This window comes from Mauremys reevesii, linkage group 1, assembly GCF_016161935.1.
Source record: "Mauremys reevesii isolate NIE-2019 linkage group 1, ASM1616193v1, whole genome shotgun sequence".
Taxonomy (NCBI): Eukaryota; Metazoa; Chordata; order Testudines; family Geoemydidae; genus Mauremys; species Mauremys reevesii.
The window spans coordinates 21,159,895-21,186,052 of record NC_052623.1 but is presented as its reverse complement, the minus strand read 5'-3'; the positions used below and the strand labels follow the sequence as shown (position 1 = coordinate 21,186,052).

Here is a 26,158-nt window from a genome sequence, read left to right as displayed (position 1 = left end):
GCTGTTGCTGCATCCCGGGCTTGCAGGCATAGGGCTGTGTGAAGCAGGCTCTGTCCCTGAGGCAGAGCAGAAATGTAACAACTAAACAGGCAGGCTGCTAATGTTCCCATTGCTAGTTAATTGTTCCCACTGTTAGTCAATTAAGACTCCTTTACCTTGCCAGATGAGGTAAAGGAACCTTGTTGTAAATGACAGTAACGGAATCCTCAGCTGGGAAGGTCTGTGTGCTTTCTCGCTTTTTTCCCTGTGCCAGAGAGGCACAATGGGGTTAGATTACAGCTCAGGATCTATTTTACTTATCCATTTAAAAAAATGCATGACAATGATTAGCAAAACTGTATGGTTTTCTTGTGTGAAAGTCTGAGCGATTTAAAGCGTCATTCTACTTTTACAGAACACCAAGAAACAAAATAAAAGTAATGTAATTTACATGAAAATCAAGGATTATAACTGGAATGCAGGTTCTTGGTTACCAAGTATTTGTAACTTAATTTTCATGTGTTTAGGACATGCTGGACAGTTAGTGTGATTTTTTTTTTCCTCTGTATGGTAGTTTAAATAAATTACCAAAATAAGTGAAACTGGTGTGATTATATTGCATTGTTTTGACAAATAAAATTTGCAGAATTTTGGATTTTTTGGCGCAGGATTCCCCCAGGAGTAGCACGGTAGAACTGGGATATTCTCTATAGTTCAGCTCCCAGTCCTCACCTTCGGCCTGTCAGCGGCACCTTGGGTGTTCACCAAATGTATGGCAGTCATGGCCACTTTCTTGCGGAAGTACTAGGTGCAGGCGTTTCCATACCTCGACAACTGGCTGACCGAGGGCCACTCCACAACACAAGTGGAGGCACACGTCAGCCTGATAAGAGCAATGTTTGATGACCTTGGCCTTCTACTGAATGTGCAAAAGTCAACCCTGTCCCCTGTCCAGAGGATAGAATTCATAAGTGTTGGACTCAAGACAGGCGAGAGCATTTCTACTAGGGTCATGGTTTCACACCCTTTGTGACATCATACAAGATCTCAGACAATTCCTTACCACCACGGCAAGGAATTGCCTGAAGCTCCTCAGCCACATGGCTGCCTGTACTGATGTAGTGCAGCATGCCAGAGTGAGTCTCCCACCCTTTCAGGCATCTGAAGTGGAGTGCATCTGGGGGAGCTCAGGACTCAAGACTTCTGGTCCCAAAAGGAGCTCTTACTTCACATCAAAGTCAGGGAGCTGAGGGCAGTCTGTCTGGCATGCCAGACCTTCCAGGCTCACTTGGAGGGGAGATGTGTATCAGTCATGAAAGACAATACAACAGCAATGTTTTATATTAATAGACGGGGGGAGCATGCTCATCTCCCTTGTGCCAGGAACAGTCTCTCAAACTGTGGGACTTCTGCATAGCCCACTCAATACACTTGGAGGCACCTTATCTTCCCAGAGTTCAAAACGAGTTGACAGACCATCTCAGCAGGTCGTTTCACAACCACGAGTCGTCCATCCACCCGGACATCGTGAACACCATCTTCCGACAGTGGAGAATTCCCTAGATAGACCTGTTCGCGACAAGACACAACAAGAAGTGTCCACAGTTCTGCTTCTTCCTGAATCACAACCCGGGCTTGATTGCGGACACGTTCCTTCTTCCCTGGAAGGACCACCTCCTTTATGCGTTTCCACCCATTTCACTCATTCACAAGGTGCTAATCCAGGTTCAGAGGGATGAAGCCTCAATAATATTGTTAGCTCCAGCCTGGCCCCATCAGCACTGGTATGTGTCTCTTCTAAAGCTGTCAGTGGAAACTCCGATCACTCTACCGCTGCTCCCGGACCTGATAACTCAGGACCACGGCCGTCTTCAGCACCCCAACCTCGAATCTCTCCACCTCACGGCTTGGAAGCTCTGTGGCTAAACCCAGTGGAGCTTGCTTGCTCTGATCCAGTTAGGAAAGTCCACCTTGGCAGTAAGAAACCATCTACTAGGCAGTAAGAAACCATCTCACCTACCTAGCCAAATGGAAGAGATTCACAATTCGGTCATTACAGAAACACACGTCTCCTACGCACTCGACAATACCTTTTATCTCGGACTACCTTCTGCACCTGAAATAGCAAGGGCTTTCTATGTCATCAATAAAAGTCCACTTGGCTGCCATTCCACTTGGCTGCCATTTCCACCTTTCACCCAGGTGTGGCGAGCTGGTCAGTCTTTGCCAACCCAATAGTTGGATGCTTTCTTAAATACTTGACAGCCTATACCTTCAAGTATGACAACCAATCCTGGCCTGGGACCTTAACCTTGTTCTTTCCAGACCAATGCGGCCCCCCCTTTGAACCACTCAAAACATGATCTTTGCTCTTATGTACCATCGAAGGTAGTGTTTCTGTTGGCATTAACATTTGCCAGGAGGGTATCCAAGCTAAAGGCCCTGATCTGACCTCTGACATCTGACCTCCTTACACAGTCTTCTATAAGGACAAGGTTCAGCTTCGGCTGCAACCAGCCTTCCTCTCGTAGGTCATCTCCCAGTTTCATGTTAATCAGAACATTTTTCTTCCAGTCTTTTACTCTAAGCCACAGTCAAACAGACAGGAACAGAAAGTTCGCTCTTTGGATGTTTGCCGGGCGTTAGCTTCCTGTATCGAACAAAGCTATTTTGAAAATCTACCTAACTATTCGTCGCAGTAGCAGACAGAATGAAGGGGCTCCCAGTCTCTTCTCAAAGAATTTTGTCATAGATTACATCATGTATCCTGAAATGCTACAATCTGGCGAAAATACTGTCCCCGCACTGACAGTGCACTCCACCAGGGGTAAACAGTGAGGTGGCAAAATTTGCAGATGATACAAAACTACTCAAGATAGTTATATCAAAAGCAGACTGTGAAGAGCTACAAAAAGATCCCACAAAACTGGGTGACTGGGCTACAAAATGGCAGATGAAATTCAATGTTGATAAATGCAAAGTAATGTAGATTGGAAAACATAATCCTAACTATACACACAAAATAATGGGGTCTGAATTAGCTGTTACCACCCAAGAAAGAGATCTTGGAGTAATTATTGATAGTTCTCTGAAAACATCCACTCAATGTTCAGCAGCAATCAAAAAAGCTAACAGAATGTTGGGAATCATTAAGAAAAAGGGATAGATAAGACAGAAAATATTTTATTGCCTCTATATAAATCCAGGGTACACCACATCTCATGCAGTATTCAAGATGTTGGACTCCCCTTCTCGGAAAAGGTTCAGAAAGGGGCAATAAAAATGGTTAGGGGTATGGAATGGCTTCCGTATGATGCGAGATTAAGGATTGGAAAAGAGACAACTAAGGGGGGATCTGATAGAGGTCTATAAAATCATGACTGGTGTGGAGAAAGTAAAAACCAAGTGTTATTTACGCCGTCTCTTAACACAAGAACTAGGGGTCACTAAATGAAATTAATAGGCAGTAGGTTTAAAACAAAAGGAAGTATTTTTTCACAGAATGCACAGTCAACATGTGGAACTCCTTGCCTGAGGATTTTGTGAAGGCCAAGACTATAACAGGGTTCAAAAAAGAACTAGATAAATTCATGGAGGATAGGCCCATCAATGGCTATTAGCCAGGAATGGGAAGCTCGGAATGGACAACACGGAATGGATCACTTGATGATTACCTGTTCTGTTCATTCCCTCTGGGGCACCTGGCATTGGCCACTGTTGGAAGACAGGATTCTGGGCTAGATGGACCTTTGGTCTGACCTAGTATGGCTGTTCTTATGTTTCAAAGAGCAGGCACTGTGTGTCAAATTGGGAATCCATAATTAGAAGATATTTTGGCAAATGTTGGCCGAAATTTGTAAAGTGCTGTAGGATCCTTCAGGATGAAAGGCGATTAACTGTATTATACAAGCTTATTGTCTTTTGCAAACTGAGCCTTAAAATGTAATTTGCATTCTCTTCCCTTAAATTGGATGTAGAGAGAACCTCTCTGCCAAGGATCTCCTATATAATACAATAGCCTCACTGGGAACTTCAGTCCTTTGACTCCTAGACTTTTGGCTTACCAATGGTTAAATAATAGTATTTGTTCTATGAGATAATTTGCATAGTATTAAATTTGTTACTGGCTTTTTGTGCAGTAAAAACAGCACAGCGGTACCATTGGTATTTTCCCCAGGCATATCAAAGTACAGTGTGTAACAGTGTCACTGGAAATATAATTACCTGGAAGATTTATTGTGGAACTGTGTGAAAGACTGCTCAGAAACACCAGAGGCAACTTGCCTGTTGTAAAATTTCTGTGCAAAAAACATACTTTCAGGTGACCATGTACACACATTGTACACACATTCTAGGTAGCTCAAAATGGGCCAATGAGTCAAACTGCTTGGTGTATGATTTCCTGTCCCCGCCTCTTCTTTCCCAGACTATCAGGAGCTACAAGTGCTGAGGGGCTATAGAATACTCTCTCTATTCAGGGAAAAGACATTGCATTACAGGTGCCCTCCATGTTACGCAAACCCGACATACGCAAATACGTACTTATGGAAAAAGTTCCGTAAGCTAGAACGTGTGGTGGGGTGGGAGGGTGTTTTTCCATAATGGTCGGGTATACGTTTCTGACTTAGGCAAAATTCAAGTTATGCAAGCCGTTACGGAACAGAATGCTTGCGTAAGTCGGGGAGCATCTGTATACAATAGCAAACCTTCCAGCTGAAATTTAAGGTAACGTTGATGAGATTTGAAAGGAGTCCTATACAATTCTCTTTGGGAAGGCTGATGGCCATAATATGGGCTCTCGGTGTCTGGAAGAGTATAAAGTGGGTGTTAAGAGATTAGGAATAAACTTTCTCCACAACCTCTCTGAATGCATATTGTTACATAATTATCCATTATGTGGGATTACACCTTCCCCTCAAGCAGTCAGTGTCAGAAACAAGATACCAAGTGAGATGGACCACTAGCCTGATCTAGTGTGGCAATTTCTATTTATTTTATTTTATGTGCGAGTACTCTAACAAAGTTTCAGAAGGCCTGGCTGGAATTGGTGTGAGAGGGGAGGGGTGACGGGATGCGAGACAGAAAGGATTGACATTTCAGAAGAGAGGGATAAAAGGGAAAATATAAAGAGCAATTGTAAATGTTTTGCCTGCCGTCAGATTTTGCTAACGGCTTTAAGTCTGTTCCTCATTCCAGAGAGCTACATGTCCAAGAACTCTGAAGATGATGAACCAGCAAAGGAATCAAGGCAGTCTATTCGAAAACGTAGCCGAAGTACAGATGAATACTCAGAAGAAGAAGAGGAGGATGGGGACGAACCTGAGGAGGAGAGACCTGTCCGCAAACGGCTGAATCGAATTGAAACAGATGATGAAGATAACTGCGACAATGCGAACAAAGATGCAGAAAAGCCTGCACCTGCAAATAAGCCATCAGCACCTCATGCTCCTCATGACAGCACCAAGAAGCCCTGCTACCGGATAGAAAGTGATGATGAAGATGACTTTGATAATGTAGGGAAAGTAGAAAGCCCATTGGACTACAGCCTAGTGGACTTGCCTTCCACCAATGGACAGAGCCCAGGTAAAACTATTGAAACCTTGATTGGCAAACCAAGTGAGAAGACTCAAGCCCCCAAGGACAGCACAGCCAATGCCAACCTGGCACCCAATGGGACGGGGGGTGGGCAGGAGGTGGTAGGGCCAGAGGAAGAGGAGGATGAACTTTTGAGAGTGACTGACCTTGTTGATTACGTCTGTAACAGTGAACAGTTATAAGACTGACTTCCATTTTTGTGCTAATTTATTCCACGGTAGCTCATACCAGCGGGCCAGTTATTAAAAGCTGTTTTATTTTTCCTAGAAGACTCTCCACTACAGTATCACTTTTTAGAAGCAAGAATTTCACCAGTTCTGCAGTCTTTCTGTGAAGTGACCAGTTTTGAACTTTGAAGATAAATTGCTGTAAATTCCCTCTTAATTTTTTTCTCTCCTTCCAAGTCCATGGTCCTGGGTAATTTCATTCACAAAAACCTTATAACAACAAGAGATTTGTATATTTTTGACTTTATATTTCCTGAAAGCATACAAATTTGTTGAAACGTGTGGCCTATGAAAGCATTCCAAATCGGTCAGGGCCCAAAACGTAACTGGGGCAGGGGGCAGCGGGAGGCGGGAATGGGGGCGTGTGTGCAGAAGCACTTGTGCTTTAGCTTTTTCATAATGAGATATATATTATATTTAAATGTTCACAACTTAGATTACAATTTAACAGACAGTTTAAAAATTAATGTCTCTACTGTTGCATTTTGTGAGTTGTAGGTTAACATACATAGCTCATTTTAGTAACCACCTTCATGAAAGCAGCTTGATTTAAGATTGGAGATAACCACAGTAAATAAAGAGGCCAAGAAAGTACAATAAACAAGAACTCTAGTATCCATTTTGACTTGCAGAGTTTCCTGATAAACATCCTTTAAAGTGTTTGTACAGTAAAGTGTACTGTAATGAAGTTTTGACGGTCAAAACATGCTAGCAATGAATTTATAAAACAGTTTTTCCATGCATTTTTCATCAGATGGCCTTTAATGTACAGTATCTGGTGGGAGGGAATCTGTGTGAAGTTAGTTTGTAAATGGAATGATACCATGTGAGTGCTGTAAACTTTTCACAGATGCCAGAACCACTGTATAAAGTAACTGCCTGGCCGTTTAAGTTTTAAACCATCTATCAGAGTATTTTGAAAGGAATACGTTTGTACATACTGCATTGACCACAGGATTACAGCACATCTGATGATGGAGGAATTTTCAAACAAACCTTGACTGGTCCATTCATGCCCCTAATATCTACTTCAAATTGAAGTAAACAAATGGAGCAGTTTTCCTTTTGGAGGTTTTCTGTTATGGATTTGTGTGTTTCTGTTTTGATTTACTTATCTGCCTGGATGTACTAGCAGGTTTTGAATGTAGTGTTGGCCTTTGGCCATTAGAATTTTCTTAAAATACATTTTAATAGTTGTCATGTGACCAACTGATTTCAAGAAGGCAGTATTTCTGGGAGAAAATGCTTGACTCCAAGACAATATCTCATCACTTTGAGTGGCATGTACTTTAGCTCAAGTATACAGATTTTTTTTTAACAGTTTATTTGGCACATAATAGACAGTGAAGCTGAAGTTTGTTTTGGATAGCACTCAGTTTTCTCTTCGCTCTTAATTAAGATGTAGGCTGTAAAGTTTATACATGTTGTAGCCCACAGCTAAAATATAGCTGCCAAATGTTGAAATCTGATAAGGTCACATCTATTAAACCTTTTGCGCTGAGATTTGGATTTCCCCTCTCCCCCCGGTGTTATGTCCATTGCCGGCAATGGATGCACCAAATTTGCTGCTGGCACCAAGGAGTGAATTCTCCTTCCTACCCCCACCCCAACCTCCTCAATGTCATATTGACTAGTCAGTCAGTAGTTAAGCACTTCTATTTCATTGTAATAAAACTGGCATTAGGCCTTTACTAAATACCTCTCTAGAAAACCTAGATCCAAAAATACCTACCTTCTAGCCTTGAAAGTCCTTGTTTTTGTTTTTCCCCTCTGTCCATGTTAGTTCTGTAGAACCAACTGCATTAATGTTATTTCATTGGGATTCTAGCAGTTCATATATCCTCATGTATAAAACTAAAACCATCAAAGATGCAAAAGGTTAGGACCCACTCATCGTTTGCTATGGTAAGCAAGGTTTGTGACTTAAGAAAATGAGAATTCACTTTTTCTTTCCAAATGAGTTTATTCCCTTTGAATTTTTAAACAAATCATTATTTCCACCATGTCAATTGATAGTTAACAGGTTTCATTAACAGATGTTTAAACAGGGTAGTGCGAAAAGCCACAGAAGTTAGAAAGTGTTCTTAAAAGCATATGTAGCATTTTAAGCTACTATACAGTATATGCTTCTTTTTTTTTTGCTTAGGTGATGCAACAATGTAGTGCTGCTACATTTCTAATATACTTGTATTTAAAATGATCAATGACATGTGGCTCCCATTTTTCAATGTTAGTAACTGTGCATTTTTAGTATTTGCAATGCAAACTGTCTAATTCACATATGCAATACTCTGCGCAGCCAAGACTTCTGTTTTGTTTAGGCAGTGCCATAACCCTTTTGTTCTCTGACTTAGCCTTTTAGTATCTGATCAGTGCTGTAGCAAACATTCTTGCTGTAGCATTAACTCTAAATTATAGACATAAGTGGGCAACTAATTTCAATGTAAGAAAAATACAAAAGAGTTGAAAGTATTGGATACACCAACCAGAGGAAAAAAATCAAATATTGTGTCTTAATTGTGGGAATGATGTAAAAGCAGACAATATCATAAATTTCAGTCAGAACACTGGAACGGAGGATCCAGTCATTTTTCAGGTACTGTCAGTTCCATAAATATATACATGATTTTGATGCTGCTATGGAGCTTTACTTCCTGTATGTCAATTTTGTAGATTGACCTTCTATTTGATTAAGAAAAAGTCCTCTCTGGTGTTAATGTCGTCCCAAAGAGCCCAAGCCTGAAACCCTTACACAGGCAAAGCTCCCTTTTTATATCAATGGGAATCCTATCTGAGTAAAGACTGCAACATTTGGCTGAAAGAGAGGGCTTACATTTTCAACCCCGCCCCAATCCCCAGTTTTGAAGATTTTCTGCTTTCTGGGAAATGTATAGAATCTTCTTTGGGAAATGGCACTTCCTGATAAGAGCACAAGTGACCCCTAGTCAGATGGTAAGAATATTTTCATTAGTCCACACTATGGAAATGTCTTCCAGTTGATTTGGTGTCATTCACAGATTGTGTTCTACTGTAATCTTGGTAAGGAATGAAGTGCAATGTTTTTGGATTATGTTAATGTCCACAATGAATACTAATCTTCAGCTGTTGATTAAGTTAATTAGCAAATGATCAAATTTTAGAAATACAATAGAGACTTGCTTTGGGTTATTTTAACGGAATAGTTCCAACTGGAAAAGAATAGGCAGATATCAATCCTATATGTAAGGATTTGATTGCACAAACAGCTACCCATCAGGTTGTGACTAAAAGTTGCTATATTGCAGATTTTTAAATTGAACATTGTTTAGTGCAGAACTGACTGGGAAGAAAGTTAATTAAGTGCAGTTTAGGTTTTAAGCAGCACTGGAGAGGGGAGGAAGCTACAAATTGAAGGAATTAAATGAGGGATGGAACTTTCTAATCCATTTCATAACGAGAAGAGTGATATTTGCTGACTTGCAAACCACTTGTATGAGCATTGGTGTCAAAAGTGTACAGTAAATTCACTTCACACTAAATGGATGTGCTGGATTTCATTAACAAAGCCCGTAATATAGTAAGAACTTCACCATGGCTGTTTTTGTCGTCTTTGATTCTTCTAAATGAGTGTATTCCTGGTTTTAAAAAACAAATGTAGACACAGTGTATGTCTCTTTGTTTAATTATGAGTACAGGAAGATCAATACTAAACAATGAACTCTTTGAGCATTTGATAGTTGATTCAGAGTTGTGCACATTAAATTATGTGAACACATTAACACATCTTTTCTTTATCTAATGGCTTTTGCATTTTAACTCCACTTGAGAAGACTATTCTTTTGCATTAAGGTGCCTCAGTTGCTGCTCTGCTAATGGAGGTTGGACTGTATTCTTTTTGCTTCTGTTTTGTCTTCACTGTGTCTGAACTCATGAAAGACTGACCTATTCAGAGAACCTCAAGGCAACATGTATGTTCATAAAAGAAAAAACCTTTGCATGGCAGTCCATTTGTTCTAATTTATCTTAGTAACTTTATCATTTGAACTATGTGACTATCCGAATGCTGTAGTAGTTCAATAACCCTAATAGTACACTGTCAGGGTGTCCATTACAAACCTCTGTTTTCAGGCGTTGAAAGCTCTTCAGCGTGAAGGCTTGGTCCAACAGTCATTTCTTTTTAAATTTGCTTCCAATCACATACTTTCACAAACTACCTTTCTTAAAACTAAACAAGATAAAGGCACCTGTGTTTTTAAAATCTCCTCTGTATACAGTAATTAAATAACATTTTGCAGTCATGCTAGTCCAAAAATGGTCTGATCAAGATATTTGTATCAACTGGCTCAAAATGGCAAAAAGTGATTGTGGCACATGTGCAGTGACTACTGTTCACAGGTTTGTATTATAGATTTAAATACACAGGATGCATCCTATGTGCGTATTTATGTAAGAAGAATACTTCCAGTCCATTGGGAAAATAAAACCTTTAAAAAAAAGTATATAAATATTAAATCCTTCAAACAGAAACAAATCTTTACTGGAAAAAAATATACTGAATGGAGGGGGGAAGAAAGAAAGCAATTCATGTTAAGTAGTCCTGATCTGCAAGTCCTGACACACAAGTGCGTCTATGGAAGTCATTAAGACTGCTTTTAGGAATACAGGTTTGCAGGATTAGGGCTAGAATTCTTGACGCAATCTAGGAAATCCTGGCTGTGAATCTTGGCTTTTGTGTTTCACCCCTCACCTGAGTTAGGGGGTGGGATGTTGCTTTTAACTGTTTTGGAAGTCAAGAAATATGAAGTGAGCAGAGAGAGGCCTTAATTTTAGTTGAACTAATGTTTGCAATATGTATTGACCTAAATTTTCAAAAATGACTAATGATTCTGGATGCCTCCATTTTTGGGTGTCCAGTCGGAGACATGTTAAAGACGCCTGACTTTTCAGAAACTGCAGAACACTCGCTCACTGAAAATAAGGCCACTTTTGAGGTGTCTCCCATTGGACAACCAAAAATCGAGACACTGAAAATCATTAGTCCCTTTTTGAAAATTAAGTCACTTACTAAGCTCTTATTATAGCATCAGTATAACTGCCTGTTTGAATGACAGAACTCCAAACAGCAAAAAACAAGGTTGCATGGGTAGTGAAATACCGTATATACTCATTCATAAGCCGAATATTTTTGGTGGTAAAGTGACGCATCAAAGAGCGGGGGTCGGCTTATAAATGGGTCTACACCAAAATTTGATGATTTTAAACTCTATGGAATCATTGAATTGAATATCTAATACAGGGATTGGCAACCTTTGGCCCGCGGCCCACCAGGATAAGCACCCTGGCAGGCCAGGCCAGTTTGTCTGCTAGTGGGAGCTGCGATTGGCCGAACCTGTGGATGCGGCAGGTAAACAAATTGGCCCGGCCCACCAGGGTGCTTATCCTGGCGGGCTGCGGGCCAAAGGGTGCCGATCTCTGATCTAATACACTGTAGTTTTGTTTACCTGGAGCATCTGCAGGCATGGAGCCCCTCAGCTCCCTGTGGCCGCGGTTCGGCGTTCCCAGCCAATGGGAGCTGTGGGAAGTGGCACAGGAAACGGCGAACCGCCCTGGGAATGGCAAACTGCAGCCACAGGGAGCTGAGGGGCTCCATGCCTGCAGAGTAAACAAAACGTCCCGACCCGCCAGCGGCTCACCCTGACGGGCCAGAAGCCAAAGTTTTCCAACCCCTGAAATATAGGGTCGGCTTATGAAAGGGTCATACAGTTTTTGCTGTTTTTACCTATCCATTTTGGGGGGGTCGGCTTATAAATGAATGGGCTAATGAAGGAGTATATACAGTAATTGCCCAAAGCTTCAGAGTAATTTAACTTATTTGTACATTCCAAAAAATTTATATTGCTTAGAACAACACTTAAATTATGTACAGTTTCTGAAGGAAAGAGTAGAACATTCTAAAGTAGATAATAGATTTTTACAATTGAGAATGTAGTGTAAAGGCTCCAGACACAATTACAACTATAAAAAGTCTGACAACCTGGGTTTTTAGGTATCGCTCTGTAACTGCTTGCACCCAGTACCTGTTCTCCTGAGCAGTAGAGACAAGGGAAATGCAGGCAGAGAGGACACATTGCTTAATATTGGTACTTGTGGCTGTAAATATTTCTCTGATTGCTACAAATAACCCCAAAGGTTACTAACTAGAGCTGAGAGATCAGAGGGGGAAAATGTTGCTCTGTTTTTTCCAGTTTGTTTACTGTGTGCATTGGATAGCACTTTGTGTATAGTCAGCCTCACTGTTTCCCAGGGCTAGTAAGAAATTGTTTCCCCCTGTCGTTTTGAGTGGATCTTTCAAATGGCAGTACTGGACAGGAAGAAAAAATAGCAAAATGTGATTGCAAACTCACAACCATTTGCAGAAGGGGATTCAGACAGGCAGAGTGTTGAAACAATTTGTAATTCACTCTTAAAAACTGACCATTTCAAATTGACTGTGCCCTTTAAGACACTGAGGTTGACACCCTCTTGACCTCATTCCTATCCTCTTTGAGCAGCTGCATAAAAATCAGTGTATGTTAGCAAAGCTGGTTTCCTACAACGGATGAATGAGTGCTAAAGGGTAGGTGTGGATGCAGGTTTTTTTTGGAGCAATACATTAGATATTATAACACTGTTTGGCTTTGGCACAATCTGATGGAGGCCACTGTATGCTTATCCCTCCTCTTATGACCCAAACAGCTATATTGATTTGTAATATTTAGCTTAGCCTGTTAGGATGTAACAAGTTGTTGTAGCCAGGTTGATCCCAGGATATGAGAGAGAAATGGTGGGTGAGGTCATATCTTTTATTGCACCAACTTCTATTGGTGGAAGGTACAAGCTTTCAAACTACACAGAGCTCTTCATCGGGTGTTTGAGCTAAATACAAGTCGGGATTTTTGTTTGTATTTAGTCCCAACTTTTTCGCTCAGGCACTCTGCTTCCTTCTCCAGACCTGAAGAAAAGCTCTGCATAGCTTGAAAGCATGTACCTTCCACCAACAGAAGTTGGTCCAATAAAAGAGATTATCTCACCTTGACACTCTCAGGACTTAACAAATGACTCTACAGGAAAAAAAGTTGTTCTATTGAAAGCCGTAATAGGCATAGTACTGGCACACCATTTATTAGCTAGATGACTGTAAGGTTCTTAAATAGATATTAATCTGCTACTAAAGTTAATGTGGTAGAAAAGGAAATCAAATCATCAATCTTTTGCTTTTAATTTCATACTCATTACATTGACTCTGAAATCTTGTACCGTGTCTTATTCTTACAGTACATTCATTAAAATGGTACTTCCCCCTAACTTGCATTAAAATTCTTTTAAATGCCAATGGTTGCTAATTTCTTACTTGTTTCACGGCCCTCCTTTATAATACATAGCAGCTATCATATGCTAGTTGACTGATTTGAAAAGTTTAATATCACTATTTTAGTGTATAATGGCTGTCAAATGGGCACGTTCTCTGTGTTTATACCTGATGTTCATGTCTCTATTCACTGTCACAGTAAATTTAATACAGATTGCTTGCTAGCAGAATGGTTATTCCAATACTTTGTAATGATTAGATCAAAACTCCCAAATATGGTCTCTTAAATTTTAAGATATGCTTACATGAAATACAGTTTTTGTCTTACTTCTGTGTGCTGTTTAAATGTTTGCAGAGAAACCTACAGTTCCTTAAAGTTTTTATCTCAAATTCACTGATGGCCTCGTTTTTGTTTTATCTTACTCTGAAGAGGTAACATGGTAAATTTCAGAAAGCTTAGCAGCTCTTTCTAGAGTTTAACCCTTGCTTTGCTTGAGTCCTGAACCTTGATTTTTAAATCTTTCTGTGAAATCATGGCTTGCTATATTTTGAGGGGAAAGGACTGCGGTGCACACACTGCATGTGTTGTGTGTGTGTGTGTGTGTGGAGGGGGGAAAATATGTTGAAAAAACTGGAAGTGTAATTCTTGTTGCACATAACTTGGGTGGTGCTTTCATTGTTTTATTTCCCACCAGTAATTTCACCTGCATGTAAAACATGATACATTAAAAAATTTAAAACGAAAGTCATGGTGGTCTCAGTGCTCAAAGGGGTTAACTGCAGTTTAATAACAGCTGATGTTTTTAGATTTGCAGTACACAACTGTTTAAATACTGTATTCCTTGTAAATGAAGTTAAAAAAAAATGTTAAGGCTGGTGCCAATATTTTTGTTAATGAAATGTTCATTGTTGTCTCTCACTACAGTCTGGTCAGAACTCTTTGTGTATAAGCTGGGCCTGAAGCCATTTTATAGCTTGTAGGCCTAATTGTGTAACTTTTTCTTTCATAATGTTTTTGTTATAATATCTACTGTCATTTCTTTCATATAAATATGACATGTAAATTGTCATAATAAAAAAAATTAAATAACTTGATGATGTACAAAGTATAATGTGTCTAGGAGAAGCATGTTTGCTTTTAATTTTCCTAGCACCTAAATAGCAAGGAGGGGCTTCTTTTTGTCTGACTTTAAGGTAGATAGTGGAAAATAGCTGCTGCAGATCGGTCCAGCCTTTAAAAGTGACATTTGTTTCGCTACAAGTAACAAATTGTGCTGTTTTTCTTACTGGGTTCAGCCTGTGAGGTTTTCTTTTTGACCAGCAGTTGATGACAGTGAAGAAATTTGAAATCCCTATATTTTGTAGAGCTGCGCTTGACTGGTCTTTGCTATCAGTTTTCTCTGTATTCTGTATCTTCTAGATATACTATTTTAAAAAAGAAATATAGGGTTGTTCCATTAGTTGATCCAGAATGGCAAATTGGGAGACTAGCTGCTTAGGGCCACATTTTTAAAGGTATTTAAATGCCTGGTGAGATTTTTCAAAAGCATCTGGGCACTTACCGCCCCTTGAAAGCAATGAGTTTTAGGCACCAAAGTGCTGAAAATCCCACTAGGTGCCTAAATATCTTTAAAAATCTGACCCTTATTGCTTTAGCTCTGCTGCCACCTGCTCTCTTTGACTAACTAAACCCATGTTTATACAAAATCATTGTCGTCGTAAGGCTTAAATACTCTCCTCAAAGTGAGACATCCAAAGCCAGTCTGTCAACAGACCCTATCAGACATTTATGGGTGCCTTGGTCAGGGGTTCACAATCTCCTAGATCAGAGTTCAGTAATTTGATTGTAGAGGCGGTTAAACATAGCCTGGAAAAGGTTCAACTTTGCTGAGACCTGGGGAATGTTGGTGCTTGGCAAGAGGCCAAAGCACCTTAAAGAAACAACTACAGTTAAAGGTCCAGTTTAGGAAAGGAAACACATTTGATCATTCCTTAAAATCATGTTGATGGCAAGTAAATTGATCGGGACTGCTGGGAACCTTTAACACTCGTAATGTTTTGGTTTTTTCCATGATGTGGTTTATGGAGCCTTTTGGAAGGGGAGATCCTGGCTGAAACCTGTTGATTTGTTGCAGTACTAGGAGGCAAAGGAGGAATGGACCGAGTAAGCGGTACACAAAAATGATCCTACATAGAGTTCCAAACCAACTGGATTTTGCCAAGCGCCGACACAAATGGAAGAAACGCCTAAACCTACAATAGTTCTTCTGCAGTACAGTGTGGCTATAGCGGCCCTAATATTAATAAGAGTTTAATACAGGAAGGGGGGATCATCTTGAATTTGAAAGTGGAAACATCATTTTGTATGGACATGGAAGAACCAAACTCATGCATCTGAGAAGAAAAATGTAGGGGATACAGATAAATGGTAGATTCTCAAGGTAGGCAGAGTAAGCTTTGTCTATGCAGTTATGAGTTGGAGACAGCATGCCATTTATGTGATGTTGTAAATTGGCTCTGATCACTCTATGTATCCACTTGCCTTAAGCACTTCAGCTTTGTCTGCCGTCATCTACTTAATGGTGCAGCTCACCTAGTGGTGAAAGTGGTAGGGTTCAGTGTCTCTCTTACCACAGCATTATTGTGGTTAAAACACCTAAGCCATGTCTATGCTACAGCTTCCACCATTTCTGTTACTGATGGAGCTGTACCAGGGATGAATTACAGCCATGAACTTTGTTTGTATAGACAAGGTTTTCCAGGTGTTGTCAGCATCTCCTGGCATGGATCACTGCTTTTTAGCCATAACTTACAACCAGCAATATGATAGCCAAGCCATACAATTCCAGGCACAAGGCTCTGAAGCTTTCAGATGGGACTGCAAGAGCTCAGCTTCTTTGTTCACTTAGTCATGCATGACAAGAGGTGCACCTGGGCTGAGCCAAGTCCTGCAGAGAATATTAGAACCACTAACTATGACAAATCTAAAGAGAAATGTATTTACAGCTTCTGGTAGTTGGTCTGATAGGTGCTTATGGCAATGGAAAATCATAACATTAAGAAAAGGAGTTTCTTCTTCGAGTGCTTGTTCATGTCCATTCCACATTAGGTGTGCACGCATACACAAGCGTCGGAAACTTTTTCCTTAGTGGCTCCTGGCGGACTGGCGGGGCCCCCGCCAGTGGTGCCACTGTGCCATGTATATATATACCCCCGCTGGCCCGACCCCCTCCAGTTCCTTCTTATTGTCCGTGGCAGCGTTGGAACAACCTCTTGCTCTCATAAGAGAAGCAATCCTTTAGCCTTAGGGTTGCATAGCTGTTATCAGTTAGTTAGCATTTCATTGTTGTTGGACACTTAATAGATTAGGTGCTTGGAGGATTCTAGCATCTGCCCCGGGCTGCGGGGCATGCCGCAGGCCCACGGATTTAAGGCTTGCGCCACGTGCCACAAGCCTATGCCGGTTAGTGACCTCCACGACTCCTGTCTACGTTGCCTAGGGGAAGCTCACCAAACAGAGAAGTGCAAGATTTGCAAGGCCTTTAAGCCGAGAACAAAGAAAGAGAGAGACTTTTGCTTAAAGCAGTTGTTGATGGAGGCAGCGCTGCAGCCATCGGGCCCGGAACGCCCAACGCCGGCCCCAGCCTCCTCGGTGCGGAGCGCCCCGGAGCTGTCGAGATGCGTTACCAGCCAAGCACCACAGACCGTCGGCCCCTGGACACCAAAGTAGGCCCCGGCACCGCTCATCCTCCCCAGTGCGGCCCAAGGCAAAACCAAAGGAGGAATGCGGATGCTCCCCACAAAGGAGACTGGCGCCATATCAGGCCCTGGGTACCGGGAAGAGCGGGATGGACACTGCACCGACTTTCGCGTTGGTGGTACCGGCACCACAAGTCCCACCGAGTCCAGCTATAAGTGAACTCAGTATGGACGAAGGGCTCGAGGGCATAATAGATCAGCCCTCCATGCCTGACACCTTTGAGGCTGCAAAAGACCTCATCAGATTGTTGACAGTGAGCCCCCTCCCGGCCAGGGAGAAGTCTCCGGCACCCGGACCCAGGGTGCCGTCGAAGGGAAAGCCAGCAATGGTGCGCCCTTCGAGGACACCGCCCTGGCACCGCTCCCAGCGTTGGTCCTGGTGGAGCTCTGAGTCTGTGGACTCCCAGTTACCCTTGACTCAGAGGGAAGTCTTGGTACTGGAGGCGAGTCAGCACACGGAGTTAGTGCAGGGCACACGGCGCTCCACGGCGCCCCCCCCCCCCGCCCACAAGACTGGCATCAGGAGGAGACAAGCCAGGAGTCGCCAAGGGCTCCCAAAAGGCACCGGTCCTGCTCTCGGGAACATCGGTACTGGTCCAGAGAGCAGCGGTACCAGTACCACTCCCGATCAGCAAGAAGCAAATCGTCAGCCTCTCACCGACACAGATCGTCGTGGCACTCGTGCTCGGCGTCGTCGGAGTCCGGTGCCAACTCGGACCAATACAGCTATCTGCAACGGGCTCCAGACAGCAGGGAACAACAAGCTGGTTGGCAACCACAATGGGGACTACCAGGGCACTGGCCCTTCTGGACCCCTTGGGCCTACAACCAGCATCAAGGCCCAGCTGCTCGGTACAGCGGTCCCAGTCCCCGCACTGACGCTCTTCCATAAGGGAAGCTACGGTGTCCAAGCAACCTGCAGCCTTGCCGAGCGAGAGACCGGGGAGCCCAGCACCATACACGGTGCCGCCCCAAGGCCACCAGCCCCAGCTTGAGCCGGAAGCCCCTCCCCGGGGGGAAGGGGACCAGGGAGACCAGCTAGAGGAAACTGAGCAACTGCTAACTTCCTCGTCATCCCTGGATGAAGCAGTAGTAGGCATGGCAGTAACAGGACCTCCGCCAATAGACCACAAAGCCCACCAAGAGCTGCTACGTAAGGTGGCCCATAACTTGGGGTTGCAAGCCCTGGAGACGGTTGAGCAGGAGGACCCAATGGTGGACATTCTGAGCCCTGAAGGTCCATCCAGAATAGCACTCCCGCTCATTAAGACCATTCAGTCTAATTACATAACTATATGCAGACCCCAGCATCCAGCGCACCAACAGTCAAAGGTGTGGAGCGCAAGTACTTTGCCCCGTCAAAGGGATACGACTTCTTGTTCTGCCACCCGAGCCCATGTTCCCTGGTAGTCTCGGTGGTAAACGAGAAGGAGCGCCATGGGCAACAGGGGGCCTCCAGTTGAGGATTACTAACCAGCAGGCCATCCTCCGGCATAACTTCAACTTCTGGGTGGCAGTGGGGAAGTTTAAGTACAACCTCCCACAAGGCTCCCAACAGGAGTTCACAGCCCTGATGGAGGAAGGCAAGGCCCTGGCGAAAACCTCCCTCCAAGCATCCTTGGACTCAGCAGATGTGGCAGCCGGGACAGTTACATTGGGCGTGGTCATGCGGCAGTCAGGTCTGCCGCTTGAGGTCCAGAATTTGCTCCAGGACCTCCCCTTCGGAGGGTCCGGACTCTTCTCGGACCAGATGGATGCAAAGACTCTAGAGCTACACTCCAAGTCACTGGGTATGCATACCCCGGCGACTCAGAGGAAGCCCTTTAAGCCACAACCTCCTCCCCAGCGCCAGTACCAGTACAGGAGCCTTACCGCAGGCAAGGCGGAGACTACAGGAGGCTGCGCAATAACAGCAGCAACTCCAATAGGCCGGGCCAGAGTCAAGGCCAACATAAATCTCAGCCGGGCCCTAAGCTAGGCTTTTGAAGGTGCGCTGAAGGACAGCGTACCAGATCAACTACCGGATCCATCCCCTTGTTTCCGGGGCGGGAGGGATAGCTCAGTGGTTTGAGCATTGGCCTGCTAAACCCAGGGTTGTGAGTTCAATCCTTGAGGAGGCCACTTAGGGAGCTGGGGCAAAAAAATTGGCCCTGCTAGTGAAGGCAGGGGGCTGGACTCAATGACCTTTCAAGGTCCCTTCCAGTTCTAGGAGATTGGCATATCTCCAATTATTATTACCTCAACCGCCTGTCCCGCTTCTCCCATGCATGGTCCAGCATTACGTCGGACCGTTGGGTGTTACGCACGGTGCGAAGCGGGTGCATGCTACAGTTTTCCTCCCTGCCTACCCCCCACCCCCCTTCCCCGTCCCTGTCCCTCTTCAGGGACCCTTCTCACGAGCATCTCCTAGAAAATGAGGTTCGCTCGCTCCTAGAGGCAGGAGCGGTACAGAAAGTACCTGTACACCTAAAGGGGAAAGGGTTCTGCTCCCGCTATTTCCTCATCCCCCAGGCCAAAGGGGGCCTTCATCCTATTCTAGACCTGCGTGGGCTCAACAAGTTCCTGGTCAAGGCCTGGTTCCACATGGTCTCTCTGGGCACCATCATCCCTTCCCTGGATCCGGGAGACTGGTACGCTGCCCTCGACGTGAAGGATGCATATTTTCATATCGCCATCCACCCAGCGCATCGCCGGTTTCTGCGCTTCACCGTGAACCAGGAACATTACCAGTTTACGGTTTTACCTGTGGTCCCACAGGTATTCACAAAATGCATGGCGGTAGTGGTGGCGTTCTTGCGGAGGCAAAGGATTCGAGTTTACCCTTACCTCGACGACTGGCTCCTGGTGGGCCGGTCCGAAAAAGAGGTTTGGTCCCACGTGCAGACAGCATTGAGTCTGTTCCGCAAGCTGGGGCTCCTGGTCAACGTTCCCAAGTCCATTCTCGTTCCAACGCAGTGTGTGGAATTCATAGGGGCGGTCCTAGACGCAGTACAGGCAAGGGTAAGCCTTCTGGAACCGCGATTCCTGGCCATTCAGCAAGCAGTGAACTCCCTGTGCCAGTTCCCCACTACAACGGCCAGATGTTGCCTGCGGCTGCTAGGCCACATGGCAGCTTGCACACATGTGGTCAAGCCTGCCAGACTGAGACTTGAGACTCTGCAGGCTTGGCTCGCCCATGTATACCGCCCGGACAGAGACCCCCTAGACTTGATTGTGGCAGCCCCGGGGGACGTGCTGGACTCCTTGATGTGGTGGTGGTCCCAGACCATGGTTTGCAAAGGCATCCCCTTTGCCGCACAACAGCCAGAATTGACGCTGGTAACAGACACGTCAGACCTCAGATGGGGGGCTCACCTGGGGGACCTCAGGAACCAGGACGTGTTGTCGGGGGCAGAGCAATCGCTCCATATCAAAGTGAAGGAGCTCAGGGCGATTTATTTAGCCTGCCAGACCTTTCATGCCACTCTGAGTGGTCACAGCGTTACAGTTCTGACAGACAACACGACCGCCATGTTTTATGTAAACAAGCAGGGTGGAGCCCGTTCCTCCCTGCTCTGCCACGAGACTCTCCTCCTCTGGAACTTTTGCATAGCCCATGCCACTCACCTCGAGGTGGTGTATCTCCCAGGGGAGCAAAATGAGCTGGCGGACCACCTCAGCAGGTCCTACTGCATGCATGAGTGGACGCTCAGAGCGGACATCGTGCTTTCGCTCTTCCAAAAGTGGGGGTTTCCCCGGGTGGACCTGTTTGCTACCAAGGGCAACGCCCAGAACCCTCAGTTCTGCTCATTCCAGGGTCGCAGCCCGGGCTCAGTAGCTGACACATTCGCAATCCCGTGGGGAAGGGAATTGAAATACACCTTTCCCCTGATCCCCGTGGTGCGCAAGGTACTGCTCAAGGTGTGCAGGGACAAGGCGTCGATCATTCCGCCCCGGCCTGGGCCCACCAGCACTGATTCACCACGCTCCTGAAGCTGTTGGTGGAGGCCCCGATAACCCTGCCCCTATACCAGGACCTCTTTACACGGGACGGAGGGCGGCTTCTCCACCCCGACCTGCAAGCGCTGCATCTGACGGCATGGAAGCTATGTGGTTAATGCTTTGGAGAGCCAGTGCTCCCTTCCTATGCAGCAGATTCTACTTGGTAGTAGGAAGCCCTCTACCAGGGCGACGTACTTAGCCAAGTGGAAGAGGTTCTTGTGTTGGTGTGGACCACAACAGATACAGCCGCACCAGGTCCCAGTGCCAGCCATTCTAGAATACCTCCTGCACCTCAAGCAGCAAGGGCTGGCCCTGTCCTCGATTTAAGGTGCACCTGGCGGCTATCTCCGCCTTCCACCTAGGGTTTTCAGGTAGTTCGGTTTTCTCCCACCCAATGGTGGGGCAATTTCTCAAAGGTCTGGAAAGGGTGTTCCCTTACTCACGCCTCCCATGGAATCTCAACTTAGTCCTTTCTAAGCTCGTGGGATCCCCGTTTGAGCCCTGGCTACCTGCTCCCTTCTCCACCTTTCCTGGAAAGTGGCATTCCTGGTGGCCATCACGTCGGCCAGAAGGGTATCTGAGCTAAAGTCGCTCACCTCGGAGCCACCATACACTGTGTTTCACAAATTCAAGGTGCAGCTCCACCCACACCCTAATTTCCTCCCAAAGGTGGTCTCACAATTCCATCTGGGCCAGGACATTTGTCTGCCACTGTTTTGTCCCCAAACGCCATGTGGACCCGAGCCACCGCAGCCTGCACACCCTAGATGTCCGCCGAGGGTTGGCGTTCTACTTGGAGCGCACCAAGCTCTGTCGTAAATCCACGCAGCTGTTCGTGGCAGTAACTGAGGATGCGAGGCCTTCCGGTGTCGGCACAGCGAATCTCGTCGTGGATTATGGACTACATTCAGGTGCGTTATGACCTCGCTGGTGTCCCGGCTCCGGCGGTCACAGGCTACTCAACCAGAGCACAGGCAGCTTCCGCGGCCTTCCTGGCACAGGTCCCCAGGGCCGGCTCCAGGCACCAGCCTCCCAAGCAGGTGCTTGGGGCGGCAATCTGCAAGGGGCAGCAGTCTGTGTGTTTTTGCCCCCAAGCAGCGCGACGAATTGCCGCCGCGGACGGCGGGGGCCGTCCCTGTGCCGTTAGGGCAACTCGCGCGTTTCCACGGTGGCGGCAGTTCGGCGGCAGCTTCTATGTTCAGCTGCCCATGGCGGCGCAGCTTCTGTCTTCCTGCTGAAGACAGAAGCTGCCGCCGAATAACGGCACATGGACTGCCCCCGCCGTCCATGGCGGCAATTCGGCGTGCTGCTTGGGGCGGCAAAAACAGTAGAGCCGGCCCTGCAGGTCCCGATCCAGGAGATCTGCAGGGTGGCCACCTGGTCATCGGTGCACACCTTTACGACCCACTACGCGGTCAACCAGCAGGCACGGGAGGACATGGCAGTTGGCAGGGCGGTCCTCCAATCAATTGTTTCGTGAGTCCTACCCTCCTCCAAAGGTAAGCTTGTGATTCACCTAATGTGGAATGGACATGAACAAGCACTCAAAGACGAAAGAACGGTTACTTACCTTTTCATAACTCTTGTTCTTTGAGATGTGTTGTTCACATCCATTCCACCACCCACCCTCCTACCCCTCTGTCGGAGTCGCTGGCAAGAAGGAACTGGAGGGGGTCGGGCCAGCGGGGGTATATATACATGGCGCAGTGGTGCCACTCTGGCAGGTGCCCCGCCGGGAGCCGCTAAGGGAAAAAGTTTCTGACGCTCGTGCATGTGGCGTACGCGCACCTAATGTGGAATGGACGTGAACAACACATCTCGAAGAACAACAGTTACGAAAAGGTAAGTAACCGTTCTTTTTATTGGCCAACCAGGAAACAGCCCCAGAAAGTACAGAAGAAAGCAGGAGCTGAATTGGAGATCAGTTTGATGGCTCTCAATGCTAACCTCTGTGAAGTCTCTCATAACCTATTTCCTTCTACTCTGAGTATACTTTTAATCAAGGCCCTTATTTTTCTTGGGATACAGTGAAATGTACTTGTTGCAGAATTGTGGCTCCAGACTTGGATTTATTGTTATTTATTATGTATTTGTATTGTGTTAGTATCTAGGAGCCTCAGTCATGGGCCAGGACCCTAGTGTACTAGGTGTTGTACGAACACAGAACAAAATGATGGCCCCTGCCCCCCAGATCTTAAAATCTAAGTATACGACAAGAGCATTGAAAACAAACTTTGTTTCTAGCCCTTGTGGCTGGGAAGAAAAGCTTCCAACTATGAACTGTGTAAAATTGCTGCAATGTGTTTTCCTTACTGAATCTGTAGACAATCTAAAATTACTTCTCTGAAGGGTATGAACTTCTCATTTATCTCAGAAGATTAATAATGGTGAATGGAAATGTCAGTGTTGGCTTTCACTGATTATTTTAGCAGGAACCAATTAATGTGCTTATTGTTAGATCCAGTGGCAAATGCTGGAACATGGGCTAGCTGGCTGTTACAGGGAAAGAGACTGTAGATTTTCCCCCCTCCCAAGTGCTAAAAGCCCTTAATAGCTGCCACATCCAAACCACCTACTCTTCCAGTTCCTATCCAAACTCTAACCCTCCCCACCTTCCACCCCCATACCATCTTCTGCAAGGTAGTTATTCGTGGTCAGCACAGAAATCTGTGGCACAATGAAAATAAGTGTGTATGGAAGGAGTGTAAACTTAAATTTAACACAAGTCACTACTATTATTTGGTTCAAATTTTGTACTCAATAAAAACCCTCCATTAAAAAAATTCTACCGAATCTGATGTAGGATTTCCATTTTGCTCCAGAAGTAGTGGGAAATGCCTACGGACGGTCTGTATATTAAGAAGCCGGGCAGTGGGTCAAATTGAAATGGTGGTTTCATAACCTCTAGTTCATGATTTGTAGTGGATGTGTCTTGTGCAATGTGGAGGGGTCACCTCAAGAAGACAAGAAATTTGCACTGGTGTAGCCCCACTGATGTCATTATGCTGGTGCAAACCCCTAATGCAGACACCTTTTCCTGGTGATTTAGTAAGTGACCTGTACTGGTGCAAGCTTCCCCCCCCGCCCTTTGGACCAGTACAGCGCATGTCTATACTGGGGACTTGCTGTGGTATAGTTAAAAGGGTCCAAACAAGCCCAGCATAAAGAGGGCCTAGATCTGAGAGCGTAGTCCAGTCTTCCGAGCCACGGAGTCACTAACCTCCGTCCTGAGACCGCCAACAAGTGGGCTAAGTAGTAGAGGCTTGTGATGTAGTTACCTTCCCAGCAGAATCTGGTTCCAGGCCTCCAAACTCATCTCTCAAGAAGCACCCACACAGTCATCAACGGGTAAGTTAAATAGATAATATTTAAATAGTAAGGGATATATATGACTTCCTACCTTTTAGCTTTCAAGATGGATTGAGGCCTGGGATTCTGCCTATCTAGCTAATAACTCAGTTTACATGCTGCGATGATCCCAGAAGAGCTACTTTATTCTTTCTTTGCCACCTTTCATGCTGAGGTCTCCATGCCTTAACTAGTGTCTTCCATCAGTCTCTCCGCATTGTCACTAAGGTGTATTGAGTCGAGTAGGTTCATCTCTTGTATCTGAACTGGTGCTCACTGTAACACTTCTGTTTTGCTTTTTGTTTTCTAGATGATGACAATGTTTTAAAAAAGAAACTGGTAAAGACACAGGCTTTCTGAAACACAGACTGGAGGTGTGTTTTGAAGGCAGGCCACCATTGGGTCAGGACTCAAAACCCAAAAGCGAGAAAACAGATTTTTCTGGGTGAAATCCCCCCTCATTTTATTTATTAAAGAGTCATATATACTTGATGGAAGATCAGTGACTGTGCATTGGAAAATAACCTGTCCCAATGGTTAATGAACTGTGTAAAATTGTACTACAAATCTGAGTAGTGCAAAGAACCTCTGGAATCGAATATGGAACATAATGTCATTACCTATTGCTCTCTTCCCCGTCTTTCTCTCTCCCCCCCACCCCCAATCCTGTTTTATGGAGGGTAAAGAAGCCAGATGCTTCTGCAATTGCTGTATGCCTAGGACATCCCCCGCTGTCTCTGTAGAAAGGTAGGGGTGTGTGATATGGGTGGGGCAAGTACCTCCCTGGAAATGTTCACCTTCCCCCTCTGCTCCTGTAGCAAGTGCCCTGGTGCACAATGCAGTCTCAGCCACCAGCATTCACTTTATAGGTCATAAGAGCGTGTGGATGTGGCCTATACCTAGAAAGTTGCCAACAGAGTCTTCTACCCACTGCCTGTCCTGGAAGTAGGAAAAGCATCATGTGCTTCCGGTGGGTGGGGTCACAGGCGCTGGGAGGCACCAGCCGGCAGCATGGAAATAAAGAGGGACCAAACAAAAATCTTGCAGATAGGAAAGGAGAGAAGGTTAAAAGTGACAGAAGAACACAGGTGAGAGAGCAGTTGTGCTGCTGGATGGGTTGTAGGTACTCATTTCCCGATCAACTGCAGTGTGTGGAAGGCTCAGAGACAAGTGTGCCAATCGCTGCTGTATCTAATGTACCTGAAACTAGTGGCTAGCCTGGGAGCAGCGCTGGGCCCTCTACCTAAACAGAGGCAACTCCAAAGCTGCGTTGTAAAACTCTGCTTGTCACTAGCTTTTTCTGGTGTGTGCATGAAATCTTGTAAGTTCTGTCATCACCACCCCAGTGGTTCTTTGCACCCAAATAAATAAATTTTCCACAATGATTTTTTCTACCTGTGTTCTGAAGGTCTGGGTGTCTTTGGGTCGAACTGGTTACTAAAGGTCCTGTGCTATTTTATGTTCAGAGCTAAGAGTGTTAACTGTCATGTTGTGGGATCCTATTTTCCTGCCATAGAATAAGAGTAATTCCTATGTAAGACAATAGCAATTATTTGTATTTTGTAGAAATAAAATCAGGCCCTAGGGTTCCAGCTTTCTCGTTCCTTCATCACCGTGTTTCACAAAAGTCTATAACATGCATTTCTCTTGCATGTGTCACATTGGGTGGTTTCCTGGAGGGGTTGGGAGGTAATGGGTAAGAGTCCATATGGATGTTGCAGTTGGAATACTGCTATGGGGTATGTGCCCAGTCTGGGTGGGCAGGTACCATAGGTGTGGGCACTGCAGTGTAGCAAAGGGTTGGGTATTGTCATGGGGTGGGAATTATATGGGTAACTGCCAGCATGGGGTTCACCCTATGGCAAAGGAGCTAGTGACTGGTGGTGCTACTGCCTTGGTGAGTGGGTTCCTAGCAGACTTTTAGGACTTCCTAGCTGACTTT

At 45.1% G+C, this 26,158-nt stretch overlaps 1 protein-coding gene across 6 annotated transcripts in view; it reads left to right on the top strand.

The window, feature by feature from the left end:
* Positions 1 to 25,781, top strand: part of RSF1 (remodeling and spacing factor 1) — a 125,502-nt gene extending 99,721 nt beyond the window's left edge. For 4 of the 6 annotated variants that reach the window (XM_039503915.1, XM_039503907.1, XM_039503934.1 and 1 more), the window contains exon 16: positions 5,176 to 6,544. In XM_039503915.1, the coding sequence (XP_039359849.1) occupies positions 5,176 to 5,756 (581 nt within the window). In that variant the 3' untranslated portion in view covers positions 5,757 to 6,544. Of the gene's footprint in view, positions 1 to 5,175; positions 6,545 to 24,526 lie in introns of those variants that run through there. The other 2 variants (XM_039503926.1, XM_039503947.1) reach the window with 2 other exon arrangements.
* Positions 25,782 to 26,158: the final 377 nt, after the last annotated feature.